General features: G+C 38.0%; 1 protein-coding gene across 2 annotated transcripts in view; it reads left to right on the forward strand.

Annotated features, from left to right (window-relative positions):
- APLF (aprataxin and PNKP like factor) overlaps window positions 1–16450 on the forward strand; it is a 178552-nt gene that overhangs the window by 69376 nt on the left and 92726 nt on the right. For both annotated transcript variants that reach the window (XM_075203933.1, XM_075203934.1), the window contains one exon: window positions 1484–1667. In XM_075203933.1, the coding sequence (XP_075060034.1) occupies window positions 1484–1667 (184 nt within the window). The remainder of the gene's footprint in view (window positions 1–1483; window positions 1668–16450) is intronic.

Below are 16450 nucleotides of genomic sequence, written 5' to 3' on the forward strand. Positions count from 1 at the left end.
TGGCAATGTCTTTAAGTCAATGTCTAAAGACCTTTCCGTTTTAAATCTGCCTTGCAATGTCACCGAATATCGCCGACTTGCAGAATGTGCAGCTTAACACATTTACCCCCAGATTTTCTGTGGATGAAGCATGCTCAAATCCTTCTCTCTGGGATTACATGAAGTGATAGACTCGATTTGAGATCAGGGATCTGTGGGGTCATATCATCACTTCCAGGACTCCTTGTTCTTTCTTTACAATAAAGATAGTTCTAAATGACATTGGCTATATGTTTGGGTCGTTGTCCTGCTGCAGAATAAAGTTGTAGCCAATCAGACACCTCCCTGATGGTATTGCATGATGGATAAATACCTGCCTGTATCTCTCAGCATTGTAGACACCTTTAATCCTGACCAAGTCCCTAACTCCATTTGCTGAAATGCAGCCCCAAACTTGCAAGTAACCTTCACAATGCTTCACTGTTGCCTGCAGACACTCATAGTTGTACAGCTCTCCAGCCCTTCTGTGAAAAAAGTGCCTTTTGTTACAGCCAATTATTTCAAATGTTGACTCATCAGTCCAGAGCAGCTGCTGCCATTTTTCTGCACTCCAGTTTCTATGTTTTCGTACATAGTTGAGTCGCTTGTCTTTGTTTCCATGTCAAAGGTATGGCTTTTTGGCCGCTATTCTTCCATCAAGATCCCTTCTGGCCAGACTTCTCTGAACAGTAGATGGGTGTACCTGTGTACCACTGTTTTTTTCCAGTTCTCAGCTGTTGGCACTGCTGGACATCTTCCGATTTCGAAGGGAAGTATGCATGGTGTGTCTTTCATCTGATGCAGCAAGTTTCCTTGGCCGACTACTGCTTCTATGGTCCTCAGCATTGGCTGTTTCTTTGTGCTTCTTCAAAAGAGATTGAACAGCACATCTTGAAACCCCAGTCTGCTTTGAAATCTGCCTGGAAGGCACCTTGCTGATGCAGTATAACTACCTTGTGTCTTGTTGTTGTGCTCAGTCTTGCCATGGCGTGTGTTCTGTGACAAAAAACTGTCTTCCACAACCTCACCTTTGCAGCAGAGTTTGGCTGTTTCTCAGCCAGTTTTAAGCCTCATACACAACTGTTTCTGTTTCATTTAATAACTGTGTCTTAACCTACATATGAAAATGATGATCGTTATCGGTTGTTTGGTATGATTGGAAAATCAGACACCTGACTATAATCCTACAAAATCCCTGACTTTGTGCAAGTGTACCTAGAAGAATTGATGTTGTTCTGAAGGCAAAGGGTGGTCACACCAAATATTGATTTGATTGAGATTTCACTTCTGTTCATTCACTTTTCATTTTGTTAATTGATATAAATATACTATTAACACTTCTATTTTTCTATTTTTGAAAGCATTCTTACTTGTCTGCATTTTTCCACAGCTGCCTAAAACTTTTTTACAGTAATGTATATTTATTTAGATTTTTGACTGTGCATCCTATATTTATATATTGCAGAAATAGTAAGGCACTTGATGAAGATTGTGCTTTAAATAACAACATTACCTGTTCTCCAATTGCCTCTGGAACAAAGGTTGCATCAGAGGAACCTTCCTCCCCAGTCAGAGATAAATCCAAGCCAACTCCTTCGCCACCATCTGCAACATGTAACATGGGGGAAAATGAAAAGTTTGACAATTCGGTAAGTTGCTTCATTGATACGTTTTACAGGCTACTTTGGAAAAAGTAACAGAATATGAGGCATATATATATATATATATATATATATATATATATATATATATATATATATATATATATATATATATATATATATATATATATATACACATTGACTTGGGTCAATTTAATAGTAGCCAATTAACCTACTAGTATGTATTTTGGGATGTGGGAGGAAACCGGAGCAATCACGGGGACCAGGCTTAATGAAAACAAGGTGTGGTTCTTATGTTATTTGTACAGGTCATATTCCAGCAGGGTCAAGATCATATATATAAATGCTGAACTGCCCTGGTGATTGTTGGTGTTTGTTAGGCAGGAACTTCAGTGACCAAGAAAGCTAACTTTCCAATATTTCACAAGCAGCAGTGTTTAATGCGTCAGCATTGAATTTGGAGGGAAAGTCCACCATCAGCAAAGGCCAACAGTGGGCAGAAGCTCATACTCCAGGATAATTTGAAGTGCAATGCAAAACAGATGTTGAAATGCAGCTCAATTTACTGCTAATTTCAACATGTGGCGCAAGCAGACAATTTAATAAAAAATGTTACAGATGAGAACTCCACAAATCAGCATATACAACTCGGATTGCAGTGGATAACTGTTCATCCCTCCGGCATTGCATGTTTGCGAGTTCAGTGGTACAAAAGCACAGGCATTGGGGCATATAAATCATCGTTCAATATGTTCTTGCCAAATAGACAACAACATCAACATCAACCTACTAGACTCGACAACCCTGAGTTCTTGTTTCAACCAGTGAAGGGATCTGGTGATTTCATAATTATAGAGGGGGAAAGTATTTTCCAGGCATGGTTTCGGTGCAGTATTTTTCTTAGAAGGCTAGGACAATGCTAATCCATACTTATGGATTATTATTAGTGATCATCTTGAGCCTATGTTGCAGCATTTCTTTTCTGATGGGATTGGGGGTGTCCTCCAGGATAACATTGCCACGATCCATAAAACACATGTCATCCAATGGTTTTATGAGCATGATGGCATTCATATGTCATGGTTTTCTCAATCTCCATATTTAATCTCAGTCAAGCATTAATGGGTTTTTCTGGAACGATGACTGAGACAGCATTTTCTATTAAATCAGCATCAGTTGGTTGATTTTCTGTAAAAATGGTCCTGCATGGATTTGTTTTGTTTTCCGGCCTAAAAATTAATTGGGATAAATCTAGGGTGTTCCCTCTGGGATGGGAGTGTCCCGTGACAATGCTAGAAGGCTTACAGTTAAAATGGGCATCGAAATTCAAATACTTGGGAATATGGATCTCTAATACCCCCGCTGAATATGTAGAACTTAATTTGCGGCCCCAGATCAAATACATTAAAGAAAAAACTCATGTATGGAAGAAGCTCCCACTTTCTGTCTCCGGTAGGATAAATTTAATTAAGATGATGGTGCAGCCAAAGTTTTTGTATATACTCCAGCAGTCACCTGTATATATTTCACCCTCCATTTTCCGATGCATTGACAGCTATTTGATTTCATTGGTTTGGGGAGGGGGAAGGGCTAAGGTCAAGCTCAGCTCGCTGTGTAGATCCAGATCTTCTGGTGGATTTGCACTTCCTAACTTGAAACTATATTATTTTGCCTCTCAGTTGGTCCACCTTAGGGCATGGGTTTCGGACCCTGATTACCATGAGCTACATTGGGTGTTGGTACACCAATTTAATTCTAATCACACTCCCTTACAGTCACTGCTGGCGGGGCGGCTTGGTATGCGGGCTCCTCTGCTCCTGATTCAGGCAGTTAAGATTTGGACAATCTGTAATATAATAATGAAACAAACTGACATTGATCCATGTACTCCTATCTGGGGGGGCAAAGAAATTTGAGTTGAATACAGTGAAGAGGGCCAGGGAGTGGTCTCGGTTGGGTGTGGTGTCGGTAGGTCAACTTTAAGACACAAATGTACTTAAATCCTTCGAACAGTTGGTTGGGGAATTCTCTGTACCCAGAACAATGTTTTATTCTTGCCTTCAATTATGACACGCCCTAAGCACACAATTTAAAAGGGAGACATTGGTGTTTGGGGTGGATCCACTGAGGAAACAATTACAGGCCTTGGGTTATAGAGGTCTGATCTCTCGAATGTATTCATGTCTTCTGTATGAATCCACTGCAGATGATTTGGGTGGTTTGAGGAATCAGTGGGAAATAGATATTGGCCCTTTATCAGACAAGGAGTGGGTAATGGTTACAGACAGTACTAAAGGTTATACTTCATTAAAATTTCAACAAATACAGGTGTTTATCTTACACGGGGCCTACTTTGCCCCTATTAGATTGGCAAAATTTCGCCCGGATGTTACCCCTAACTGTCCGAAATTCAATTCGATCAATGCTAACTTTTGGCACCTTCTATGGGAGTGTTCATGTATACAAATCTTCTGGCGAAGGATCAGGAGATGTATTCAGGTTACTGGTATTGAAGTGTCTCTTAGTTCACCGGCCACTTGTCTCTTTGGGCTCTGATTGAAGGGGAAAGTTAATAAACTGTCAAAAATGTACATTTCACAGTTATTGATGTTGGCTAAGGTCTGTATAGTGAGGCTGTGGTTGGCCCCGACGAGTCTCACGGTTAAAAATTGGAAGGCACTGGTTAATACCACCATAATGCACGAGAGATTTGTTTATACTAGCAGACAGGCTCTGAAGAAATTTGAGAATATATGGTACAGATGGTTAGAGTCTCCATTCTATCCTGTGTCATCTAGTAGAGATGCTCTATTTACTTAAATGTATGGCTACCGCAGTTCTTATAATAAGTATCTGAGTCCATGTAATAAACCCTGCATGTGTAACATACTTATGTATAAGCATTTACGATGTATAATCCTGAATGAATATAGCACATTTATTATTATTATGCTTTATTGTAATCTTGTAAATTCCGTCATTTAATTCTGATATGTATGCGATTGTTTTTCTTTTCTTTTTGTCGTTTGGTATGTTTATATCTTAAAAAATTTCAATAAAAATACTGGATTTAAAAAATGGTCCTGCATCAGACCTGCACAATTCCAGACATTAGTAGACACTTCTAGTTTGCTTAGGCATCTCCTCAGAGCAGAGAGTAGGTATGGTCCATGATGTGGGGGGGGTTTCCACCTGTGCAAAATGAAGGTGTTATGTGGTACACATCGAGTGGGCATCATAAATGGTTCCCAGTATAGGCAGTAATTTTGAGCTGTATAGCAATAGGAGAATGTAGCCTACCCATTTACTACGAACCGTTACTGAAGCACTTCACGCCCAGTGTTTTGTAGTGAATTCATAGGCTTCAGTCTCCTAAATATAGACTGTCCACAAAACACCTAAATGCCTTGTGGGGGAAAACTTCTCTCATCACATATTTTTTAAGAACTCAGGGTCTGGATTTATATGGAGCACTGTATTTAGTAGGGCAGTGTAGTGAATAATGCACTTAAAACATTTGAATACAACTTTCAATAAACAGGTAGTATGTAGAAAAATACATATAAATACAATGCTACAATATATTTGCCATGTATACAGTACAATTTTGAAATGAAATAAAGGCAGTAAAACAAATAAAGCCAAAGTAATATATGAAGTTGTGTATGTATATGAAAAACATGTTTCCATAGAATAATAAACACAATAGTTTGCCCAACAACCTATTAAATTACCTTTATATTGCTGTTTTCATTTATTTGTCATGTGTATATACCCTTTTAGTTAATGTTATTGTTTATATTCAATTAGTTCTGATGTCATCACTTCAGTGTTCAGGAAAAAGGGATATTATAACTAGTAGATTATTAGCAATATTAGAAGTCACCTCCGAGTTGTCTGACCTGTAGAAAAGTGCTCAGCCTAGACCCTCTTGCATTTAGTCAGAGACTTCTAATATATGCCTTCAGGAAATTGTAAAGATATGGGGGCTCAATTATAGGTAGACGCATATGCTCTCAGAACAAAGGCAAGGAAAAGACCCATGTAAAAAAGTGTATTTGCGTGTATTTGTTGAGTTGGATGCATTTTAAGATCTCAAAAGCAGTAGTATTTGCACAAGACATACATTAGGCATTAGCAATATGTATAGCATACAGATGTGGCTTTAATGTGTTAGTAAATACTTAAGTCGTATTACTGTATTTGTACACCAAATAATGATGTCATGAAGTCTCTTATACACAAGAGAGAATATTGTTTTGACAATTATTAATAAATGCCAAAGTGACCAGTTACATATAAATTGTAATTAAATACAAGCACAATAACAAAATACAAATGAAATGACTTTACATGCAGAAAGCCCTTTAACAAACATATATTATTATTTATTTATTTATAGGGTACCACAGAGTCCATATCTCAGGCAATATTATTTACAACTTGAAATGTCAGCATATTGATAACCTTTCAACAGACAATGAATTGCTGAGTTGGTGTGAGTGGGCAATATAGTACCTTATACCCCAGTAGGTAACCACATATGGCAACTTGTGAAGATTGACTGATTTATTCCTAACTTTTTTCCTTTATGCATTATGGGCAAGTTGAGCGGGTACAACTGTTTGGTTAAGCGAATCAGGCCGCCAACAAACATTTTAGGGCTGAATAAATTGACCAATCTGGTATTCCACTGGCAATAAACATGGTGTGGTTAGCTTGACATTACATGACTGCTGGACATAAAAAGTTTTGTGTTGCAACTGCATGTCTAGAAATTGTAACTTGGAGAAAATAGGAGTAGATACTGAGAATTGTGCAAGTCAAAGAAAAGCTTCTATAGTTAGTCAAAACTAGAACCTTATCTGCATATACCATATATTTTCAAGTAACGTCTCCCCTTCAACTAACAAGATTGTTAGGGGTCTGATGTCCGAGATTTCTGCCATAATAGAGATAATAGCTTCCTCGAGCGTCTGTAACAGTTTATTTTCTTGTTTATATTTTCTGCTTTTGTATGCTTTAGAGCTGGCTTACTTGCTGCCTAGTTTTCCTGACACATGTGAATGCCAAAAAGAACACCTATAACCATGGCCTCAACATTCATTTAACTCTTCTTCATTAGGTGGAATGAAACATTCAATACATGTCGCCTTATATTAATGAATTTAGCTACTAATATAGATTTTTGAATTACTGCTTTCCATAAATTGCATATAGCTTCTTTTGATTGCATGCAATTGCTAAATGAGCGCATGCTTGAATATGGTAGAGCTCTCCATTGGTTAAGGTCCCTCCAATCAAGCTCTGATATTAACCTATCCTTCAGGTCCTGAAACCTAACCTCTCCTCACTCTGCTGCCTAGCTGTGATCAACACACTCCCTGCATGTCATCCTTCCAACATTCGTTTTACTTCACCAGCATGATTAAAGTCCCGAAAAAAACTGGAGGACTAGTTCTGGGTGACAGCAATAGCTAAGTCCTATGTAGGGAAACCGGATCAGAACGAGCAGGGAGTGATGAGCCCAGGGTAGCCAAGAAATGCTTTTTCTGCATGGTGTTTAACCTGTTGCAAAAACATCCTCTTTTGCCATTACCATTGAGTGCTGATTTTGGAGCCATGATAGAAACAGGTATTTTTATCTCTTCACTGATTCAGATGGGGGTGAAACATTAACAGCTCTGACTTTAACTCGCCTACCTATAGTGATGTAATGTAGTAATGTTGTGTAAAGGGTAACATCAAACTGAGATGATATGTCCAAAATGGAACTGGAACTTGATGTCATTTAATTCTTTCTTAATATTTTTTTAAATATTGACATCATTAATATCGATTGCGCTTCTAGAAATTCTGTACAATGCGATGTCACTAAGGATATCCTCTAGTTCAGGAAGCTTGTGTCCTTGTTTGTAATAGCTGAATCAGCTGTCACATGAAAACCATTATTTATATATACGTTTGTATTGCATCTATTGGTGATAAAAATAGAATAGACATTTGGAGTCGCTGACTCATTTTTAAAGAGATTAAAAACAATATTTTAATGTTGTTATATTTGACTATTACATTGTTTATATTACCAGCAAGGCATCCAAACGCTTGGGCAACTTTGTCTTATATCATATGTGCCTGTCTTTGATTCTGATTAGCTGGCCATGCTGTGCCTTGCAATTTTTGGTAAAGGGAGTCTTCAAAACTGTAACCATATCTACTGATAAGGAGGTAAAATTTCATAAAGTCACAAAAGCACTCTAAAGCTCTAATGTAATGTGTTCCCTATGTCCTATTATAAAACTTTCACTCCTAACCTATTTCCTTACTTGAAACAAACCTTCAATAGTATATTGGATGTTGAGGGTGTTTTTCTCCCCCCGACATGACCTGTGCCAAAATTACAATTTTCCCAAAGGCAAAAATAGATTCTTCACTCTGCTCTACATACTGTCCAACTCCTAAATACAGACTTGACAATTTCATTCACCATGATCGGGGAGGGGGAGGGGGAGTTTGTCCTATCCAGCCAAGTGCTTGACAACACAAGAAGAACGATTGACATAATACACCACATTAATCAATACAACACTTTCTCTCTAGAACTTGTTCTGGATGTGGAGAAAGATTTTGACAGGGATGTATGACCTTTCATGAGACAAACTCTAATTCAATTCAGCTTTAAATATAAATTCTTACAGCCAATTAACACCATATATCACAATCCCTCCAACATCGTTCTCGCACAGTTCTCATATGCTTTTAATTTAGCTAACGGGACTAGACGGGATGCCCTCTCTGCCCCCTAATATTTGCCCTATTCATCGAATTTCTGGCCAAAAAAAATCAGAATAAACCCTGCAATTTCAGGCATAATTCTCTTTCCACCTTCCAAATGAAAAAATTTCCTGAGCTCAACTTAAATTAAATGAATGGAAAATATTCAATGAAATACCTGTGTCAACATCATTAAATATTGTAATAATTTATAAGATAATTATCCATTCTTACTCCAAAAAAACCCCCAGGATTTAGCACATTGGGTAAACATTACATGGGTGTGGTAGGGTTTATCGGCACTTTAAATGACGACATAGTTCATAACTACAAAACAATACCGATTACCATTACACCGGCAAGCTAAAAATGTGTACTTACCATATAACAGACAGTCACTAGATCTGACAGCTTCAATCGACTCCAAATGTAAAAGGCAACTGAAATAAATATGTACAGTGACAAATGACGTCACTTGGAATGGACACGGTACAAACAGCGCTTTTAAAGCGGCAATGACTGGCCCCACCGCCTGTATAATGTAATCCAGGCGGGTAAATTCTCTATGTTTAACAGTTGGTAAGACATAGAGAATTTACCCAACTCATATTGGTCAAATATAGTAAAAATGTATTAATTAGTGCATGTGCTGTGTAATTTTGCACCCCCAAAATATGTATAAAGCAATTAAAAATAAATTGCTGCTATGAGAAATTTCTGAATGCATGTTACTAGTTGAAACATATAAACTGTGTATGGTATATTATTCATTCTGTTTTCTGACAGTCATTAAGGTGTAAACAGACTTTTTGTAAGTCACCCCTTGCACAACACTTATAGTCCAGTAAAGCTCTTCATATACGTGCACAATGCCGAAAACCTAATCCATTTACACCAGCAGCATGGATGTTGATGCCATGTGAAATGAAGTCCCTGAACTCTTTTCAGTTGGATAAAGATAGAAATTGCAAGCCAGTGCTGTTCCTGGATATATTATATATATCCTGTTAGTTCTTATTAAATAGAAAATGCTGTTACAGACACATTTTTTTTTTGTTGCAAATTAGGGTTTTGGCTTCTGTATGTTTTATCGCAAATTATTTATTTTCTGTCCTTTACTGTATATATGATTGCATTTTACAATTTTTGTGATTGCATCTTGGCTGTGGCTTCCTCCATCACTCATCCCACACTGATTCTACACGCTCCTCCCAGCATTCAATTCTTTATCTCCATCATTTTCTGTCTCTGATAATTCTCTTCCATCCAAGCAACCTGCAGCAAAGAAATCGCTGCTGATTACTTGATGGCTTAGAAGCTTGGCTTGGTTTTCTTTACTCTGGGTGCTGCATTTTGTCCTCCTTTCATAATATCAATTGAACAGAAGCACTTTATAATCATGTAAATGAGAAATTTACACTTTTCTTTATGCTTATTAATTTTTTATTTTCTTTGTCTGTGGTGTAGGGCTATTTTCACAAACCATAAAATCAGTCTTTCCTATTTGAGTTAGATTTAATATCTTATCCTAGTTGCCATTCTCTTCATTTTCTGTTTCCAAAAACATATTTTATTCCAACATGCTTTTCTCTACCTCTATCCTTGTCTATCATCCTAATTTTGTTGACCAGGTATAACCCATAGACTTATGACGCAAATCGCGCATCATCTTGACCCCGCCCCCTGCTGTAATTGGACAGCAACAGTGACACGACCCTGCGTTTCATGTTAAGGAAATGTAGATTCTTGTGGGCTTATGTTGTGAGAACTGAAGTTGTATCACTCATGCAGTGACAACTATACTGTACATCGTTTAAAGAGGAACAAACATTTCTTTAGATCATATAAACACATATTGACATTAGGCATAACTTACTGTACAAAGTCACTAACACTAGTGTTTCCATCAGAATTTATTCTTGTTTAAAAATAAAAAAAGATGCAGTAGGTATTGAAAGGGAGTGAGATATTGGGTCTAGATTAGCGTTTCATATCTTTGATTACCATGTTTACAGAATATCCTTTCAGATGGCATAGTTATTGACCCAGCCACTTATAGGACAGTCCTTAAAAAATTGGGATGCTTGACAATCGGCATTGAGAAACCTGGTATAAAAATAACCATATTACTTTATGAGTAAGACTCAGTGTTCAAGTGTCATTTTGAATGCACCCTGTAGAGTCATGGTCACATAACAAAAGCATGGAACCACTTAGTCTAGGGTTTCAATTTTAACAGTTATGGCTTGTTGACACTGAGGGGCATATTCAATTGACGGCGGGATCGCCGAAAATCCAGCGCTCAAATAATATTACTGTTATTACAGTAATATCGCTGCGAGCTGAAATCCAGCGAGTAAATTACCGTATTAACGATTTTCCCACGCAGGATTACCATAATAACAGTAATATTTTTTGAGCGCAGGATTTTCGGCGATCCCGCCGTCAATTGAATATGCCCCTGAGAGTTCTAATAAATATAAACAGAACAGACAGGATACCGAAAGGCCTTACTTTCAAATTCTCAGACACTACATTCACTGTGGGAAGTCTGAATTTTACAGAGGGTGTGAAAGAGAGAGAGAAATGTATAGATGACCAGTTTGCATTAGTGGAAGGCTGAAGCTGTTTATAGGTAACATGGGAAAAGACAGACATGACATGGCATTGTTTATCTAACATTGCCAAAGGGTCTTATTCAATGTCCGGCCACTACAAATACAGCGCATTCCAAATGAAGCCAGATTGGTACAATAGAGGACCATGAAGGGTTGGTAACGAGCACAATCCAATCAGTTACATTAGATAAGTAAATTATCCATGTGCTTTATGAGGCAATATTTTAGTGATCATATTTGATCAAGCATTGAATAGGGCTAGACTTTTACTACACTTTAACAGTCCACCCTCTCATAATAATCATATTATTAAAAACAAAAATATGCATTAAAATATTGGTTCAAAAATGTCACATTTACGATTTAAATAAAGGTGACATCCAATGTGATTCTCTTTGAAGGTAACGAGAAAGAAATAATAAAGAGAGCGAGCATGAAGTTGGTAGTCGTGAAGTGGGGAGACATCCTGTATTGGCATAGGCTTGTCCATAATCTGCTCCAGAATAACAATTTTCAACTTTTATTTTGTTCTGATCTCCAGGATTAATCACTGCACCAGAAGTCTCAAAATTAACCCCACACACTCCTTCATATAAAATGAAAAGTAAAGCCATATTTAGGAAAATTGCTCCGATCCTGATTCGACCGATAATTTTTTCACTCTCCTCATCATCCTTGAACAGATCCTTGATATATAGAAGTGCCTGATCATCCTTTGTTTCAGAAGCAGTTTTCTTTTTCTCTATCACCTTCTTACAACAGGCAGCATGAATCCACTGGAAATGTTAATAACACTTGATAAGGCCCCTTCCAACGGTCTATCAAACAGCCAGAGTGCAAAAAGTTTTGCATCAAAATAAATTCCCCTGGTTCAATTTCATGGCAATTCTTATCAGGCATCCTAGAGAAGAAATACTTTATCCCTTCCTTCTGTTGCTTCAATTGCTTGCTCATGTTAAGTAAATATTTGACAGTTAATTTGTTAAGTGTTAACACTGAATCATCTTGAGGGTTTATCATTATGTTATGTTGCTTACCAAAATGTATCTTCTAAGGTGATAAGTTTAGCGTAGTTCTAGGAGTGGTTCTAATGCTATGCAGGTCCAAGAGTAACGCTTCCGGCCACATTAGCCCAGTCTCAGCCATCACTATGCTCAATTTGTTCTTAATTGTACGAATAAACCGTTCCACTTTACCACTAATTTGTGATCTGTATGGAGTATACAGTTTACTTTCAATTCCCATAAGCTTACATATAGTCTGGAACACGTTTCCTGAAAAAGGATTATCGCGGTAACTCTCAATGACTCTTGGGATACCATACCTGCAGACGAAATCTTGTACCAATTTCTTGGCTGTAAATATTGCTGTATTGGCTTCCAGCAGGAAAGCCTCTACCCAATTGGAAAATAGATCTATACAAATCAGGACATATTGCAAGTTTCTGCAGTTAGGTATTTTTGTATGAAATCAATTTGGATAACCTGGAAAGGACCCTCTGTATGCAGGTTGAGGGATGGCTTTGTCAGTGTAGCTTTTTCTGCATTCTTTCTCAGACACGTAAGGCATGAAGCATCTTTTTTTATAAGCGTGAGAGTAGAAACCTGGTGCACACCAATATGCTCCCACCAGCATACACATGCCATCTTTTCCAACATAATTCAACCTGTGAGCTGCCTCAACTAAGATGGTGTAATATGCTTTAGGAGACACTGACCTACCACTTCCATCTTTCCACATTCAGCTAGTATCTTGGCCACATCCCTTCGACTTCCAGATAGCCCTTTCCTGTGGTGAACACATTTGTTGCTTGTCAATTAACTTTTGTTCAGTAATAGTTTCAAAGAACATTACATAAACTGTTGAATCATTTATCAGATCATTTATAGGCAGTGCTGCGTCTTCTTTTGGAGCCTCCCCTGCTCTTCTGTTACCCAACGTGACTGGATTGATGTTATTCAAGTCTGAAGTAATCTTGCTACTTTGTCCAGCTGTGCACTGTAGTATGCCACAGGTTTGCTGGTATTTCCTTTTTTCTACGTAAGGACCCCTGCTGCACAACCATTGGTTTCTGTGCAGTAAAAGTTAAAAGGCTTTTTGTAATTTGAGTTGTCTAATGCTGGAACCTGGGACAAGGCCTCTTTGAAGGCTAAGAAAGCTTGTTCAGTGTAGTCCATGTGCTGGACTTTATCTGGTTTTGAATAAGAGATCAGCATGGAGGTAGAGCGAGGATCAAATATCCTGGAATTCAGTTTCTGTAAAATCCATGCATGCCGAGGAAAGTGTGGATTTGGTTCTGGGGTAGTTTCATGTTCTGAATGGCTGTAGTTTGGTCAGAGGTCAAATGTCTCTGGCCCTGCGTAAGGTAATGGTCTAAGTATTTGACCTTTATTTGGTACAGTTGTAATTTGTCTCTAGAAACTTTGTGACCTGTTTGTGCAAGGTGCTACAGCAGCCGATCTGTGTCCATAAGAGTTGAAGACATGGATTCAGAACACAAAAACAAATTATCCAAATACTGATTAAGAACAGATTCAGCGATTAGCTGAAAGGATTGTAGGCAATCTTGTAATGCCTGTGAAAAGATATTTGGGTAATCAATGTGTCCCTGAGGTAATAGTGTCCATGGATATTGTACTCCTCTGAAAGTGAAAGCAAAAAATATTGGCAATCATCATGTAACGGTACAGGAAAAAATGCTGAACATAGATCAAGTATAGTAAAATGTTTAACATTATTGGGTATTTAAAATAATTCCTGAATTTGGTGCAACAGGGAGTTGACTTTCTACAATCTCTTTTACTGCTCGCATATTTTGTACTAGCCAGTAGCCCCACACATCACTCTTTTTAACAGGAAAGATCAGACCATTGGCAGTACTAGCAGTTCTTTTCAATATGTTTTGTTCAAACAACCTTTAATAATTACGGGAAATACACCTAATTCCACCTCCAATTTTAACAGGTATTGTGGAATTTTCGGTGCAACACTAGCAGCTTTTAAGTTCACCATTATTGGCGTCACATTTCTCATTAAACCTTGTCCATATTTTGTCCGAAGAGAATATGACACATGAAATAACATATTTTCAATCTCTCCTGCATATATACAGAGTTAACCTGTTGATACAACATTATGCGCTGAGAAACATATCCTGCACTTCTTGCAACCTGTACTGTGGCATGTCCAAGAATATGCCGTCCATAGTACAGTAAATTAAGCATTCTATTTTACATAATAAATCTCGTCCGAGCAGGTTAGTAGGGGCCGATGCTGCAAGCAGAAAGGAGTTCTTTGTTTGCAATGGGCCAAATAGTAACCTGCACAGGGGTAGTCAGTGGATATTGTAGTACTTTCCCTGTAACTAGTACAGCAGATACAGATTTCCCTTAAAAAGCGAGATTTAAAGAGGTAGTTAACACACACCTGGGCGTACCCGTATCTAGAAGAAAAGATAATACTGCCCCAGCTTCATGATCATTTAATGTTTGTTCACAATTGTTGTCAGCATTTGTTATTGTCATCAGCATTAGGTTACGGGCATGGCCTGACCTTCATTCTGTATGTCGCTCCCTTCGGTCATTTTCTACAGGGCCTGGTCATCTAAACCGGGTATTAGTATTTGGACGGGTATGATAGTTTGGTCTCCTTTCGCTTACTCAACATTTGGTGTGGAAGTGACCTTTTTGTCCACATTTGTGACTATCATAATAAGTGTTAAATATCTGGAGATCAAGCCTATCATCACGATGTATTGTTTCTACCGCCATTAACTTAGTCTTTAAAGTGATTTTTCGTTTATGTTCCACCTCGGAGGCAGTTAATGCTTTCATGGTAACATCTCTCCAATTAGGCAGTGATGTCTGGACTCTAGATTTTAAGGAGTCTAACAAACCATCCATTTACACAGCCACTTCACTTTGAAGAACATTAGTCTCTATATCCTTTTTACCTGTATACTTAGCCATCTCTGATATCGCTTAAGAGCACCTTCTTCATCCTTCTGCCTAATTTTAAAAATATTGTGCCACTCAGAAACAACTAGGAAAACAACAGACAATTGCTTAACAATACCTTATGTTAGCCTGATTTACAGCATCTGTCAAAGTGTCATCAACGTCTAAACTAGCATCCTGTATGAAATCTGTAACATCAGTGTTCTTAGGCAGACATGCTCTCAATAACAAACGCCAATCTTTTCTAGTGGGCTCATCGTATTTCCCAAATCTAACAAATTGCTGATATGCTGCTGAATCTTTCCTAGGATCAGGAAACTCTCTGACAATCTCTCTCATCTCCGGCCTATTCCAAGGGCAATACATCAGCACATCTCTGGTTGGCAGACTTCCATCACTACCTGCTATACCACTGAGAGCAGTGAGAGTAAAGGCCGAAAACAATTTTGCTTAATTCAAAACATAAGCTCCTTGTTTCTTTCCTGTTCTTTTTTAACTACAACAGGGGGGCTATCAGGCAAAGGGCATTTTGTTGGGTCACGTTCAACACATGACCTGGTTTGTGCCTCTAGATCTAAATTAGGCACGGGAACTGGATTGTGTACAGTACTGACTAGTGTATGTGGCACGGGTCTAAATTGTTGTAGCTAGGTTGCGGCAGTAATTACATTAGCATCTTCATCATCACTATATTGTTTTACTTAAGACAGTATATAACTTATTCACAACTGGGTTAGTAGTTATAACAGAGGTAGTGTTTACAGTAGGATTAGCATGTATAATAGAGTTATCAGAGTTAAGACCGGGTTCAGGAATATTGGGTGGCGGTGCTGCCACCACAACAACACAACTCCTGGTGTTCTGTGAAACGACCTTGTGTTTTTCTCTTTTCTTATTGAGTCTGAATTTTCATTCACAGTGGTCATGTGAGATGGAGACGCTTCATTTGGATGTGGGACATTTGGAATGAACTTCGCATCATCATAATATATAGGATTTGTGGTCAACACTAGTAATAAGCCACTATCCCTGTAATTTGTTGTTTTAAAGCTTACGGATTAAGCATATTGCGTACCTTATAACTGTCTCGATTTTGGTGGGACATAACCATTCATGGGTTGCAAATCGGTTGCAGCTATTTTACATGAATTTGAGTGGTTGGGGCAGGGATTATTTTGTCCCTTTTTATTCTAAATGTTGAAAGGTTTGATATTGGAGCTCATGTTGAGTTAGAAGTATGTCTGTTTTCTTAGCAGGAAATATGTATTTCCATATTGTACATTCACACTAAAAAATGCATATGTCCATTTACTGATTTTGTTGCGTCTTACACTTACTATTGGAGAACTGAAACGGGTGAGGGCAGGGGCAGGCAAGTGTAAGCCAAGTACAGAAAGAGCATGTTGATGTGATTGTTACGGAGTTAGACCTGGGCATATGTGCATATACACCTGTCAGACAC

Source organism: Mixophyes fleayi, chromosome 3, assembly GCF_038048845.1.
Source record: "Mixophyes fleayi isolate aMixFle1 chromosome 3, aMixFle1.hap1, whole genome shotgun sequence".
Lineage (NCBI taxonomy): Eukaryota > Metazoa > Chordata > Amphibia > Anura > Limnodynastidae > Mixophyes > Mixophyes fleayi.